The sequence below is a fragment of the Chrysochloris asiatica genome, unplaced genomic scaffold (assembly GCF_000296735.1).
Source record: "Chrysochloris asiatica unplaced genomic scaffold, ChrAsi1.0 scaffold00009, whole genome shotgun sequence".
Classification (NCBI taxonomy): domain Eukaryota; kingdom Metazoa; phylum Chordata; class Mammalia; order Afrosoricida; family Chrysochloridae; genus Chrysochloris; species Chrysochloris asiatica.
Window position 1 is genome coordinate 3,320,968 of NW_006408527.1, and position 15,688 is coordinate 3,336,655.

A 15,688-nucleotide genomic window follows, 5' to 3' on the forward strand; every position below is an offset into this window, starting at 1 on the left:
TCAAGCTCACCAGCTGCTCCTCGGAAGCCCTATACAGGGTTGCTATGGATCGCAACATACTCGGCAGTACTTCACAACAACAGCGTTAAAAGGAATCATGTGTATGTGATATGTATCCCTCATATAGCTTTATCAAGTTGCGTACTAAGGTAGCAACAGAGTCCAGTCCAGATATGTCTGTGATCCATATTATAGACGTTTCTCAATGCTAGGGTGGTGTGATTATTTTACTATAGTTTTATTGTTGTTTATTGTTAAGTGCTGTCGAGTCGGCTCTGATTCATAACAGAACCGTGTATAATAGGGTTTCTGAGAAACGGTTGGTGAGGCTGATCTTATGGCTCAAACTGAACTTGTGGTCCAGTGCTTATCTTACAGTGCCAAACTAGGACTTCTGCTATAGTTTTTGTTGTTGTTAAGTGTCGTCGAGTCCATTCTGACCCATGGCGACCGTGTATCGGGTTTCTAAGGAGCGGCGGGTGAGTTTGAACCGCCGACCTTGAGTTCACACGGCCTTGCAGTCCTGGCGCATTAACCCACAGCCCCCCATCAGGACTCCCTACTACTTAGTTTAAAACCCTCATTTAAAAACGCAGACACTGAAGTGCCCGCTCAGTCCCTGCTGCTACGCACAGCCCCTCCTCTATGAAGGAGCTGACAAACTGAGACCCTGGTTTAGAGAATTCATCTACATAAGCTCAGTTTTCTTTCCTTTCCTTCAGAGGCTGCTGCTGGGAGGGGGAAAAAACAGACCTGATTTAACCAGTGGTCCAAATATGAAACATTGTCCTGTAATGTGATTTCTTAGAAAAACCTCTCATTCCAACTCCCGCGTCATACGCTGAGACTCACACAGTCTAATTTGGGAGTGTGAGTGAGCAGGGTTGGGGCTGAGTTTGTGGTTATTGAAACTCTTCCTTAGAAGCATAGGCATGTAATAGCCACCTGGTGCTAGTGTTTTTATCTTCATTTTTATTTTTAACTTCAGTGGATCTGATGACTTGCCTGGAATGGCTTAACATCAGAACCATTCAATCACCTGTGTATTTGTCTTGTCGAGAAGTGGGCTCCAAGCTCTGGTCTGGTTCTAACCCTGCCCCAAAGGTTCTATGTTACCTTGGACAAGTCATTATCCCTCCTCTTCTCAGTTGCTTTCTCTAAAAAGAAAACAATTGGGCTTGGATTTTAAAACACTATTCTCATAGTAAAAAGCTTAGGCAAAACGATTGTGATTTTCCACAATTACGTAACAACAACAAAACCTACTGATGGTGGTGAGTCAATTCCAATAGATAGCAAAAAATAAAATGCCCCCACCAAGTTTCCTAGTCTGTGACAGGATAATGTGCTGGAACGCAAGGTCAGTTTGAGCCACAGTGTCAGCGATTCAAACCCATCAGCCACTCGTCGGAAACCCTATACAGGGTCATTATGGATCAGAATCAACTTGATGGCACTGAGTAACAGCCTTTCCATACTACCACATCTTTCTCCCATGGAGTAGCTGTGGGTTTGAACTGCTGATGTTTGAGTTAGCAGCCTAGCTCTTTATAACCACTTTGCTACTAGGGATTTAAGACCTTCCCAGTGACCTTCAAAACAAAGACCTTGCATGTCTGCTGTGGGTCAGCAGAGGCTCTGCCCAGTTAGAAATGATTGAAGAACTATACCTATGTCACGTACACTCCTATTTCTCTGGCCCCAAAGCTAGTCACAGGATTAATGAGGTTGTTTCTGTGACCCTCTCACTGAAAGCAGAAGCAAGCATTTAGAACAGTAATATGAGCCATCATGTCTCCTAGGTCCACCACCCTGTGATTTAGGCTGAATATGTTGGGTCCTTGGGTAGACATGAGACCCAATTCAGATCCTTGAACTTCCATGTTTTACCTGGCTGTTCCCTGTTTGAGACACCTCCCCTGAACTGGACTTGGATTAAATATTTCACTTGAGGGAAAACTTGGATAAATATTTAAAAAAGCAATGCGTAAATGGCCTCTTGAGTTCCTTTCACCTCTTTTGTGGTGCTTTTTTTTAAAGAATGCCATGTGGACTTACAATCGGAGAAGTATTAACAGGCCTTCAAGTAAAACACAGTGCATAAGACTTAGATAATTTCTCATGTAAAGGTCCAAAACCTAGTCATTTGAATTAAAAAGAGAGGTTAAAGATCTTAGCAGTTCATCTGCAAGTGTAGAGGACAGTATTATGGGGTGTACTTGTGAAAGAGTTCTTTTGATACCACTGTCAGAGAAACAAAATGCAGTAATGAATGCTCTATTGATGTGAGCTAATGTGGATTTTTTTTTGAAAAACTGATTTTCTGTCATGGTCTTAGGGGAGGCAGGAACTTGGAAAAGTCACTTAATTTTTTTCCTTTGGATTGGAACATTCCAAATAGAGGCAGCCTCCAAAGGCTAGTTCATTGTATCTATCAGTTTTCAGTTTTTAAATAACATTATCAGAAAGCTTTTAATCTCTTCACTCAGAGAACCCTGCATTTCATCAACAAGCGAATCTTCTCTATAGATTAGAAACCAAACAAAGCAAAACAGTCCTGAAAATAGAGATTGTACTTTTATTCCACAGGCATCACTAGAGTCACCAGTTCTTAGTGGGTGACCAGAACCCTGACCTCAAACCATTCGGTGGACCTCAGCAGTCAAATAGACTATTCCCTGGCATTTGAATATGAAAAGGGATAAAACCTTGTATTTGTGAACTTGGGTTTTCAAAGAGAATCTCTCTGGAAAGTTGGCAAATAGTTACTTTCCTGGCATGATGATTGGTTTTTTTTTTTCTTCTTCTTTTCCCCTCCACCCAAAGCTATGAAAGGGTGGAGTTTACTTCCATGAAATTGCATGTTTCCAAAAAAAGATTAGTGCTATATTTCACTCCTTTTATAATCAAAATATCTAATAAAAAGCAAACAGCAAGTATACACCAGAAATACAATTTTAGCGGATACTCTCTAAATTTAGTCAGTTATTCTCTCATTTAGTTGTTGTTATTAAGTGCTGTCTAGTTGGTTCAGACTCCTAGCATCACAGTATAGGGTTTTTCTGAAGAACGACTGGTGGGTTTGAACTGCTGACCTTGCAGCTCAAATTGACCTTGTGGCCCATCGCTTATCCTACCTACAATGCCACATAAGGACTCCAGTCTTCATATAGGATGTTGTTGTTGTTAAGTGCCCTCGAGTTGTTTCCAACCCATTTGTTGTTGTTGTTAAGTGCCGTCGAGTCGGTTCCAACCCATAGCGACCCTGTACAGGGTTTCTAAGGGTGTAAAACCCATAGCAACCCTGTATATAGGGTTCCCGAGGAGCAGCTGGTGAGCTTGAGTCATCGATCTTGCGGTTCAAACTGACTTTGCAGTTCAACGCATTAACCCACAGCGCCACATCAAAACTCCTCATATAGCATAGAACTGTATTTTTTTTCTTTGCCAGTCAAACTTTCGTTTATAATACAAGTTTAATACAGATATACCATATGCTAAGAAATAATGAACTGCATTCCTCAAGTAAGGAACATTAAAGGTTGCTCCTGGTCATTATGTTAGACTGTAGGCTTATACAGGGATACAAATTAAGAAGCTAAAAAAATGCAAGGTACCTTCTTCAGGCTACAGGGAATCTTAACAGCATTAATGATATGGTGCTATTAACCACATGAGACTGGTTATTCTTATGTGAGACTGCAAAAACAAGAATGAAACTTGCAAATTGTCTGATACAGTTTATATATATAATATATATTTTATAAAGTATCATGTGAAAAGATATTTGCATTTTTTTTTAGCTTCATTGTTGCCTAGCATATGGTGTATCTGTATTAAATTTGTGTTATAGATGAAAGTTGGGATTGGCAAATTAAGAAAACTAGAATTCTGGTTATGCTGAATCCTGTGGGCTAATTATTGTTGTTGTTCAAGTGCTGTCAAGTCAGTTCCAACTCATTGCAACCGTGTATAGGGTTTCTGAGGAGTGGCTGGTGAGTTTGAACCACCAACCTTGCAGTTTAAACTGACATTGCGGTCCAGCACATTATTCTGGTGGCTTTTTTCCAAATGTATCATCTGAAAAGTAATCTGAGGTGGTCATTTTCACCTCCAAGGTAACACATAATGCCAGGGTGAGATCTTTAAAGGGAGTGAGTGCTGTGGCTCCACAAAGTCTGTGATTCAAGCCAGTCAGTCATGCTGCAGGAGAAAAAATAGTCTTTCTGCTCTAATGATGATGTAAAACCTCGGTAACCCTGTGCAGAGTCACTGTAAGTTAGAACTGACTCGATGACACCTATCAACAAGACCTTTAAAATTGTTTTACTTCTAGATAGAACAGTAGCCCCATTGCTGTCAAGGTGATTCCCACTCATAGTGACCCTTTAGGATAGAGCAGAACTGCTCCATTGTTGTTCTTAAGTGTCATTGACTCGGTTCTGACCCCACAGGGAGCTGGTGTAGGTTTCCGAGGAGCAGCTGGTGAACTTGAACCAGTAACCTGGCAGTTTAAACGACATTGCATTCCAGCACGTTTGAGCCACAGTGCCATACCAGAACTGCTCCATAGGGTTTCCCAAACTGCAAATCTTTATGGGAGCAGATGGCGTCATCTTTCTCCCTTAGAGCAGCTGGTGGATTTGAACTGCTGACCTTGTGATCAGCAGCCTGCCTCTTAGCCCACTACACCACCAGGGGTCTGGTGTGGCGCTGTGAGATAAAGCACCAAAGATTGGTGAACCAAAGATCGGTGGTTCAAACTCACCATATACTCCTGGGAAACCCTGTACAGGGTTACTATGAGTTGAAACTGACTCAGTGACACTTAACAACAACACCAACAGCAACAGGGAAACCAGCATTACAGCAGTAGTTAATAGAAGGTACTCATCTCTGCAAGGAGAGACATTTTAAGATGTCTCCAGATTAGCTGACTTCTGTTCCAAGAGTAAAAAGATCCAAAAGCAAGTCTGCACATGGCTCATCTCAGAACCTCAAGCTCCATAGTTCCACATTCAGCAGCTCAGTGGTACCAACAAAAATGTTTTACATTATTGCCTTTGCTTTGGAAACTGTGGGCCCTGTCAAGATCTAGCTGCTTGGGTACACAGGAAGTACTCAATAAGAATTTGTTAATATCCAGCTATCTCCTCATCTTGTGGGGTAGAAACTGCTCTAGATGGAAGGGAATGAGTGGCATGTAGTAGAGGTTCAAACAGCGTACCATCAGTGTGAGTGTTGAATATTACCATCTCTTTTTACCAGATTTGTTCCCGATTTTGTTTCATTTTTAGATAATTGTTTTGTATCTTTTTTTTAATAGACCGTCAGATAACTTCTTATCTTGGGATTCAGTTTTTAGGGGGCTGTTTGTCTGTTTTGAGATCCTTTCACTTCACTGAAAAAAGGTACAGAGGGAATCTTTAGCAATGGAATCTTTAGCAAAGGTTAAAACCTTTCTGCTTCATTTTTTTTCTTAGGCTCCCCTCCCCAGCTTTGAAAATGTGGTCTTCAGATTCTCAGTGGCTCCTCCTCAGTGACCTATCCGATTTCTCAGTGATGTCTTATCACTTCAAAGAATTTTTGATAATTTAGGAGCCCCTTACTTGCCCAGAAGCAACCGTGGTGGTGCCACCCCTCCTCAGAAGAAAGATGTGGCTGTCTGCTCTTGTGAAGATTTACAATCTCAGAAACCCTAAGGAGCAATTTCTACTCTGTCCTGTAGGATGCCTGTGAACTGACTTGATGTCAGTGGGTTTTGGTTTACTTATGTAGGTTTCCATAGGAACATGTTTTCTTATCTAAGAACTAACTAGGTTTCAGTACAAAAGATCTTCCCTAAAAGGTATAGTCTCCTGAAGGGACATTTACTTCACCTAAATGAGTGGACCCTTCACTCTTCCTTTGAGAGCTGGCCCAAAGGCACAAGAGGAAGGCCAGAAGAAAACTGGAACTAACTTTGGGGTGCAATGGAAAACATGGCAGGAGGTGCTGAGGAAAATCCTTCGAAGAAAAATGAAGAACACAAATAGGAAACTGGTTTGTCATACATGGTGTAAGAAAACATCTTCTAAAGCCCATATTTCCCCTTTTGTTTATAATTTTCCTGAATTTTGTTTCAGGAAATGAACTTATACTGTGTAGCATTAAATTAAAATTTTAAAAACAGGAATTAGTTAATGTATTTTTTAAAAGACTATAAAGCCTTGAATGCTGCTTGTAATTGACAGGGCCCACAGTTTCTAAAGCAAAGGCACTCATGTAAAGCATTTTTGTTGGTGCCCCTGGGCTACTGAATGTGGAACCATGGAGCCTTAGGTTCTGAGATGAGCCATGTGCAGACTTGCTTTTGAATCTTTTTACTCTTGGAATAGGAGACATACAGGCAAACAGTGAATTCAGAGTGGTAAGTGTACGTGTATTAGAGTACTTGTTCCTAAAACCCGTTGAAGATAGTTGCTATAAACATCGATGCATTTTCAAAAGATGGCAGGATTGAAATCGTGGAAACTGTGAAATGGTTTATGTGTGTCTTAGGGATAAGATAGAATGGGATTTTTTTTTTTTTTTTTTATGAATATCTTAGGAATAAGATAGAATGGGAATTTAAGTTTTTCTTTTCCCCAATACATATTGTTTGACTACCAAGAATTTTTAAATGACTTTCAGTATCTGATTTTGGTATTGTTGTTTTCCACTAGAGACTGACTTGGTTGTCCTACTCTGGCTAATAGATTTTTTTTTTTTTTAATGTTTTATTGTGAATTATATGATCATTTACATGAGAGAACTTTAGTTTTACATTCATTCCATCGTATATCATTTCATTGCCATGGTTCCAATCCCCTCCATGCATCATCAACCGACCAAAGGGTATATCCTAGAAACCCGCCTCCCTACACTCCCCTCTCCTCCGCCAATCTTCGGCCCCCCAGTCCCTCTCCCTCTCTGGATCCAAAGTCCGCAGCTGCTTCATCACTCCATGTCATCGTCTCTGTCTCTATCTCAGACATCTCTGCTTCTCTGGGTAGGGTCCTGCTCTCAGCTCTTCTCCGTTGATGGTCCTAGAGACCCGCGCTCCTAGACTGGAGAATTAATCACTCCCTTCCTTGCTACAAAACGTCTACCTTTGCATTGCCAACCCTCATAATCAGTCCTGATAACCATTATTCACTACAGTATCACGAGTTACCCATCTGTATTTCATTTCATCAGCTCCACCTAGACAGATTGGATAGTACTCACTGGAGATTCTGCCTTCCTCCATGACCCCTAGCTCTAGGTTCCCTCTTGAAATCTTGTAAGCCAGTCACTTCCTGCCTTTGTAGTCACCCCCTCCCCATTTGGGTATCCAATGTCCAAGTTGCCCATCTCTGTCTACTCTGTGTGTGGAGGAGGTGGGAATGTTTCTTGCTGTAAGGATTTGTTCCTTTTTTTGAGTCTCTGCATTCCTAGATATAGGTCAAGTTCATCAGATTGTATCAGCTCACTCTTTTTTTTTTCCCTCTTCTTTCTTCTCCTGGTTGAGCTCTGATCATCTAGTCATCCGGTCCAGGTCACGTGGGTACCATCTGCAAGTGTGGGCATTCTTGTGCACATGCCCTCTCTTCCCATCATCCGGTAGCTCCACTCTCCACACGAGTCCTCCGTGGCCACGCTGCTAACTCTGGGCCCAAGAGTCCCCAGGTCTCCTCACACTGCTTGCCAACCAGGTCCCCAACTGGGTCCACAGAAGCCCACTGAACATTGTAAGGCTTAGCTTGCCGCTTCATTGCTGCTTTTACCCCACTTCCCCATATCGGTGATGCGTGTCACCAGAGTGTGTATTTCTGTTGAGTCTTAGTCTTGGAAGGGGGTTTGCTAATAGACTTTTAAGAGGAGAAAAAACTAGAGGATGACACTGGAGTGTTTAGAGAACCTGATTCTGTGTCTGAAACATTTATTCGATTAACATGTAATGGGACCAGGATATCAAGGTTGAACCAGAGTTCCTTAATAAGCCCTGAGAAGTTCTGGTAGCATAGTAGTTACGAATTGGGCTGCGAACTGCAAGTTCAGCAGTTCAAAATTACCAGCTATTCCACCTGGAAAAGATGAGGCTCCCGTAAAGATTTACAGCCTCGGAAACCCTGTACTACAGGGTCGCTATGAGTTGGAACTGACTTCATGGCACATGACAGCAACAACAACAACAACAAGGTGCTGATTGCATCTCCTGAGTAAATTTGGATTTTAGCCCCCCCCCCCCAGAGTTCCTATAATTGATATGCCAAAATTAAGGAAAAATAAACAGTTATGGCTGCTAGTAGCAAAAGGATTGTTTGGCTCTTATCAGGAAATAACGCTAGAGAAACTCAACTGTGGGAGGAGGTGACGGTATCCTAAGAGTATGATCAGTAATTAAGAGCATATATACACATGACGCTGTGGGTTAATGTGCTAGACTGCAAAGCCATTTGAACTGCAAGGTCGGTGGTTCAAGCTCCCCTCCTGCTCCTCAGAAACCCTGTACAGGTTCATAACCGACTCAACAGCACTTGACAACAACAACAACATACACTTTAAACAACCAACATTAACTCTTAGTGGAGACACAGTGAAAGCATTCCCTCTGTGAACAGGAACCAGACAAGGATGCCTTTTACGATTATTGTGTTGGAAGCCCTAACCAAAGCTATAAGGCAAGAAAGAGAAATTAAAGGCATCCAAATTGACACCCTCGGAAACCCTGTACAGGGTCGCTATGGGTCGGAACCGACTCAAAGGCACTTAACAACAACAACAACAACAAATTGACATAAAAGAAGTAAAACTCTCTATTTTTGCAAATTATATGTGCTAGAATGCAAAGTCAGTTTGAACCACAAAGTTGGTGGTTCAAGCTTACCAGCCACTCACTGGAAACCCTATACAGGGCTGCTATGGGTTGGAACTGACTCTATAGCACTTAACAACAACAGCAACAACAATACTTAGAAAATTTCAAAGACTCAGCAAGAAAATTATTGGAACTCATTGAAAGACTCAGCAAAATAGCAGGGTACAAGATCAATATACAAAAATCATTTGGATTCCTATATACTAATAAAGACAACTCTGAAAAAGAAATTAGGAAGACAATAATACCATTTGCAGTAGCCACCCAAAAGATGAAATGCTTAGGATTAAATCTAGTCAGAGAAAAAAAAGATCTATGAAAAAAAACCAAAACGCCACAAAATTACAAAACACGACTACAAGAAACCAAAAGAGACTTACAAAAATGAGAGAATATACTATGCTCATGGATAGGAAGACTTAACACTGAAAAATGTCAACACTGCCCAAAGCAATCTATGGATAAAACACAAAACCAGACCAGTTTCCAACATAATCCTTTAAAGAAATGGGAAAAAAAATAATCATTAACTTTATATGGAGAGAGACATGAGATAAGCAAAACACTGCTTAAGAATTAGAAGAAAGTTGGAGACCCTGATCTCTAAATTTGCTATGCAGTCCCTGTTGTCAAAACAGCCTATTATTGTTGTAATGAATGATGCAAAGATCAGTGGAATGGAATTGAGAAGCCAAAAGTAAATCCATATACCGTTAGGTGATCTTTGACAAAGGGCCAAACACCTCAAATGGGGAAGAGATAGTCTCTTCAACAAATGGTGCTTACAAAACTAGAAGTCCATTTAAAGAAGAATGAAACAAGACCCATATCTCACACCATATACAAAAACAAACTCAACGTGAATTAAAGATCTAAATATAAAACCTAGAACTATAAAGATCATCAATAAATAAAGGAGGGACAAACCTAGGGGCTTAACTACACAGTCAAACATTTCTAAATACACATAAAAAGATGACAAAATAGATGATTGACATGAATCAAAAGATTTTGCCAAAAGAGTGACAAGGGCGTCTACAGACTGTAGAAAAGATTTTTTTGCAACGACATATCAAACAAAGAATTGAACTAAAAAATTTATTGAGAAATACAACACCTCTGTGGGTTAATGTGCTGGACTGCAAGTTCAGCAGTTCACGTTCACCAGCTGCTCTTCAGAAACCCTTTACAGAGTCGCCATGGGTAGGTACCGACTTGATGACATTTTAACAACAGTAACACCTCTACAAGACAAACACAAACCAATCAGAAAATGGGCGTAAGACAGGAATAGACACCAAGGAAAACATTTAGCCAGCCAATGAACCTATGAAGAAATGTTCACAATCATTAGTCATTAGAGAGATGCAAACCAAAAGAACAAGATATCGTCTCACCCCAGCATTGATAGTGAAGTTAAAAACATAAATAACAGAATACTGGCGAGAGTGTGGAGCGACTGGAACGCTCCTACATTGCTGATGTGATGGGAGTGTAAAATGGTTCAACCACTGTGCATACTGGTATGGCACTTCTTCAGAAAGTTGGAAATAGAAATACCTTATGATCCAACAATTCCTCTATTTGGTATATCTCCACAAGAAGTAAGAGTCAGGGCGCAAGTAGATACATACACACCAGTGTTCTTTGCAGCTTTATTCACAATAGCAAAAAGATAGCCTAAATGCTCATCAATGGAAGAACAAATAAACAAACTATTGTACTTACACCCAAATGGAATACTGTGCAATGTTGAAGAATGACAGTGAATCAGCAAAACATAACATGGATGGACCTGGAAGACAATAAGCTGAATGAGATTGTTGTTGTTGTTGTCAGGTGCCATCGAGTTGGAACCGACTCATAGCGACCCCATGCACAGCAAAACGAAACAATGTCCGATCCTGGGCCAACCTCACTATTGCCGCCACACTTGACACCATCAATGATGCCACCTGGCCAATCCATCTCGTTGGGGGTCTTCCTCTTTTTCTCTGACCCTCCATCTTACCTAGCATGACATCCTTCTCCAGCGACTGTTCTCTCCGGACAATGTGTCCAAAGTAGGAGAGACGAAGGCTAGCCATCTTGGCCTCCAAGGAGCACTCTGGTTGCACTTCTATTGGTTCTTTTGGCAGCCCATGGCACTTTCAGTATTCTCCTCCAACACCACAACTCAAAGGCATCAATTCTTCTACAATCTTCCTTATTCACTGTCCAGCTTTTGCATCCATATGAGGTTATTGAAAATACCATGGCTTGGGTCAGGCGCACCTTAGTCATCAAGCTGACATCTCTACTCTTCAATACTTTAAAAAGTTCCTGTGCAGCAGATTTGCCCAATGCAATACGTCGTCTTATCTCTTGACTGCTGCTCCCGCGAGTGTTGATAGTTGATCCAAGAAGAATGAAGTCCTTGACAACTTCAATCTCTTCTCCATTGATAAGAATGCTGTTTATTAGTCCAGTGGTGAGGATTTTTGTTTTCTTTACATTGAGTCATATCCATATATAAGGCTGTGCTCTTTGATCTTCATCAGTAAATGTTTTAAGTCCTCTTCACTTACAGCAATCAAGGTTGTATCATCTGCATATCTCAGGTTGTTAATGAGTCTTCCTCCAATCCTGATGCCACGTTTTCCTTCATAGAACCCAGCTTCTCGTATTATTTGCACAGCATACATGTTGAACAAGTATGTTGAAAGAACACAACCCTGTCGCACACCTTTCCCAATTTTAAAACATTCAGTGTTCCATGTTCTGTTCGAACAACTGCCTCTAGTCAGTCACAAAACGAAAATATTTCATGACACCACAATAGTAATAACTCAAGAAAAGTTTTTCATATGGAAAAAAATATTCTTTGGTGGTTACCAGGGTTAGAAAAGAAGGGAGAGTAATTCACTGGGTAGGGGCAGACACATGTCAATTTGGGTGATGGGGAAGGCAATATACAAGAAGAGAGAGAACGGTATACAAGGAGAAGGAAGGTAGGCAGAGGAATAATGAAGAGAAGTGAAGACAAAGGGAGGTATGCAAGGGCTAAAGCAATAGAGGTAAATAGTCATAAATACACAACCTTTTTTGCTAAAGGTTATACAGAAGTGGCTACAATCATACATTTACAGACAACTTGCAGAGGTTCAAGCCAGATTCAGATGAGGCCGTGGAACAAGGGATATCATTACTAATGTCTGATGGATCTTGGCTGAAAGTAGAGACTATCAGAAAGATGTTTACCTGTGCTTTATTGACTATGCAAAGACTTTCGGTTGTTTGGATCATGACAAATTATGGACAACATTGCAAAGTATGACTATTCCAGAACACTTGTGTGAGGAATCTGTACCTGGACCAAGAAGGGGTTGTTCGAACAGAACATGGGAACACTGAATGTTTTGAAATTAAGAAAGGTGTGCTACAGGGTTGTATTCTTTCACTATAATTATTCAACCTGTATGCTGAGCAGATAATCCGAGAAGCTGGGTTTTATGAAGAAAAATGTGGCATCAGGATTGGAGGAAGACTCATTAGCAACCTGCGATATGCAGATGATACAACCTTGCTTGCTGAAAGTGAAGAGGACTTAAAACATTTACTGATGAAGATCAAAACGCACAGTCTTTGGTATGGATTATATCTCAATGTAAACAAAACCACTGGACCAATAAACAACATTCTTATCAACGGAGAAAAGATTGAAGTAGTCAAGAACTTCATTCTTCTTGGATCAATTATCAACACTCAAGGAAGCAGCAGTCAAGAAATCAAATGATGTATTTCATTAGGCAAATATGCTGCACAATACCTTTTTAGAGTGTTGAAGAGCAAAGATGCCATCTTGAGGACTAAGTTGTGCCTGACCCAAGCCATGGTATTTTCAATAATCTCATATGGATGCAAAAGCTGGACAGTGAATAAGGAAGACTACAGAAGAATTGATGCCTTTGAGTTATGTATGGTGTTGAAGAGAGTATTGAAGTGCCATGGGCTGCCAAAAGAACCAATAGATCCATGTTGGAAGAAGTGCAGCCAGAATGCTCCTTGGAGGCCAAGATGGCCAAACTTCGTCTCTCATACTTTGGACATATTGTCAGGAGAGACCAGTCGCTGGAGAAGGATCTCATGTTTGGTAAGGTGGAGGGTTAGAGAAAAATAGGAAGACCCCCAATGAGATGGATTGGCCAAGTAGCAGCATCGATGGACTCAAGTGTGGCAACAGTAGTGAGGTTGGCCCAGGATCGGACAGTGTTTCATTCTGCTGTGCATAAAGTCGCTATGGGTCGGTACTTGATGACACCTAACAACAACAACAACAGCACACAACCTTGGAACAACAGTGTTCTGTGGGGTAGATATATGGACAGAGATATATGCTGAATGGGTATGCGGGGAAGAGTGGGTGGGAGTGTACCCACAAATACATGAGTTCGAAAGACAGTATCTGTACATGGGTGTTTACCTTCCTTGCAAACACAGCTATGAATGTGGTAGAGCATACAGCGGGTAAATGATGAAAATTTCTTAGAGATTATCAAAAATCTTAAGGCAAAGACTTGCTGGGCCTGAGGGGTCACAACTGTAGTCTCAGGGGACACTTGTTGCCAATGGGATAACATAGTCCACAAAGACAATGTTCTACTACATCCTACTTTGGTGAGTAACATCTGGGGTCTTAAAAGCTCATGAGTGGCCACGAAAGGTACAGTTATTGGACTCCCCATGTGTGGAAGAAAGAAGAGTAGTGAGAATTGAAGATGCTTGGAATCAGTCAGTCCAGTGCACTAATGGATCATGTCAACATCAGTCTTCATGACTCTGAGAGCAGAAGAACTAGATGGTGCCTAGCTACCACTATCAAAGGCTCTGAAAGGGATCACATTAGACAGTTCCAGATAGAGTGAAAGGAGGTGTGTGAAAAACCCTCAAAGTTATATATATAAAAAAAAGATGGGCTTACTTGTCAGAAAGATACAGGAGGAACCAGAGACTATGGCCCTCAACTACCCTTCAGTTCTCTAAAGGAACCCACCTTTGTGCCCCAATTTTTAACCAATACTCACTGTGGAATGGTATATCATTTAAAATCAAACGGGCAACTTTTATGTAAGGACAAATTTGAGAAGGGATGGTAGGGTGGGTAGAATGGAAGTAGGAAGCACAGGGAGGAAGCAGGATAACTGTTGTTGCATGGAAGGGATAGTAATCATTGAGAGGAAACAAAGTGTATGATTTGTTGAATGTAAAACTGATGATCTTGTCTATAAACCTTCACTCAATTCATAATAAAAAAATAGTATGGTCAGTAGAAGTAGTCTTGGTAATAAAATGTCTGGGTGAGGAGATTTCTAAATGTTTAGGTAATTATGAAAATTATGAAACCTTAAAAAATGTTTAGGTAATTATGAAAACAGGATTTTTTTTTTTTTTTTTGGCAAAGAAACAGTATACTGTATTAGCTTCTCTTGCACTAATCCCTGAGTGGTTTAGTCTGAGACATGATGTGTATGGGCACATTCTGTCTGTCTGAACTTTGCTAGTGTGAAGGTCTGCTTGGGGTTGAAAGGTTCAGTATTGCATTAGATGACATTTTTATGAGTCACAGACATGTAGAGTGAAGTCTGCCTCTGGGAAGCTTGATCCTATATCCTATCCTTTAGCAGAATTCTTAGCTATCCATCTTAGTTGTGGTCAACCCTACCAAGCCTTTGAGTTTGAAAGATGGTGTACTTCAGGAATTTATTCAGGAAGACACACTGATGCAGCTTTGGCAGCCATTTGGTAGACGTCCAGGTATGGAAGGGCAGTTTCGTTCTTGATCTCTGTCCTTATCACTAGTTCAACCTGTTGTCCCACAAATACATGATGTGATGAGCATGTGCTCAAACTGAGAATGAACGGGATGTAGCACCTGGTACATCAAACAAAGATCAACACAGGCAGCGGCCACTTTTCATCTTCTGTAGTGATAACCTTTATCATCATCACCCGTGTGTCCTGCTGTGGACACAGGGTTCTACATCTAAGGCACCTACGGTGTGGGAATGCATCCAAGTGTGTGTTTTTAATGGTTGTTTTTTTTCCTCTGTGCCTCTGAACAGGTATCAATATTACCTGCAAGTGAAAAAAGACGTGCTTGAAGGACGACTACGTTGTACATTGGAACAGGTGATCCGGCTAGCTGGCTTAGCTGTGCAAGGTAAAATATGGTTATAATCACTGTGGGAAATTCTGTGTGACTCAAGTGGCCCTGCTTATTGTGACAAATGTGTATGTAACAAAACCTTTGCCATTTTAGTGTTTTTTCCATGCACAGTTCAGTGATACTAATTACATTCATCACTTGTTCAGCCGTTACCACTGTGTGTTTTCAGGTTTTTCCATCCGGCCTGGTAACAAAATGCTCATAGTCCCCTAAGCATTGACTCCCTTTTTCCATGTCTCGCCTGTTCCTGGTAACCACAAGTCAACTTTGATCTCTATAGGTATGCCTAGTCAAGTATTTCATGTTAGTGGGATTGTGCAGTATTTGTCCTTTTGAACTGACTTATTTCACACAGCATAATGTTTTCAAGGCTCACCCATGGTGTAGCGTGCCTCAGGATTTCATTTTTAAGGGTTGCTCTCTGCATTTCAAAATATTTTGCATTAAACATAATAAGAGGAATTTTAGGTAGCAGGACAATGAATTTCTTAAAACAATTTGCAAACTGCTCATGTTTGGGTAAATTTAGTTTTATTTGAAGAAACAGCACCTTTTTATCCTGCTTAATGGGAGCTATTTTTCAGGGTCTTTTTTTTTTTTTT

General features: G+C 40.8%; 1 protein-coding gene across 1 annotated transcript in view; it reads left to right on the plus strand.

The window, feature by feature from the left end:
- Nucleotides 1-15,688, plus strand: part of PTPN14 (protein tyrosine phosphatase, non-receptor type 14) — a 153,369-nt gene that overhangs the window by 63,683 nt on the left and 73,998 nt on the right. Inside the window, exon 3 of the mRNA XM_006834007.1 lies at nucleotides 14,983-15,080. Within this exon, the coding sequence (XP_006834070.1) occupies nucleotides 14,983-15,080 (98 nt within the window). The remainder of the gene's footprint in view (nucleotides 1-14,982; nucleotides 15,081-15,688) is intronic.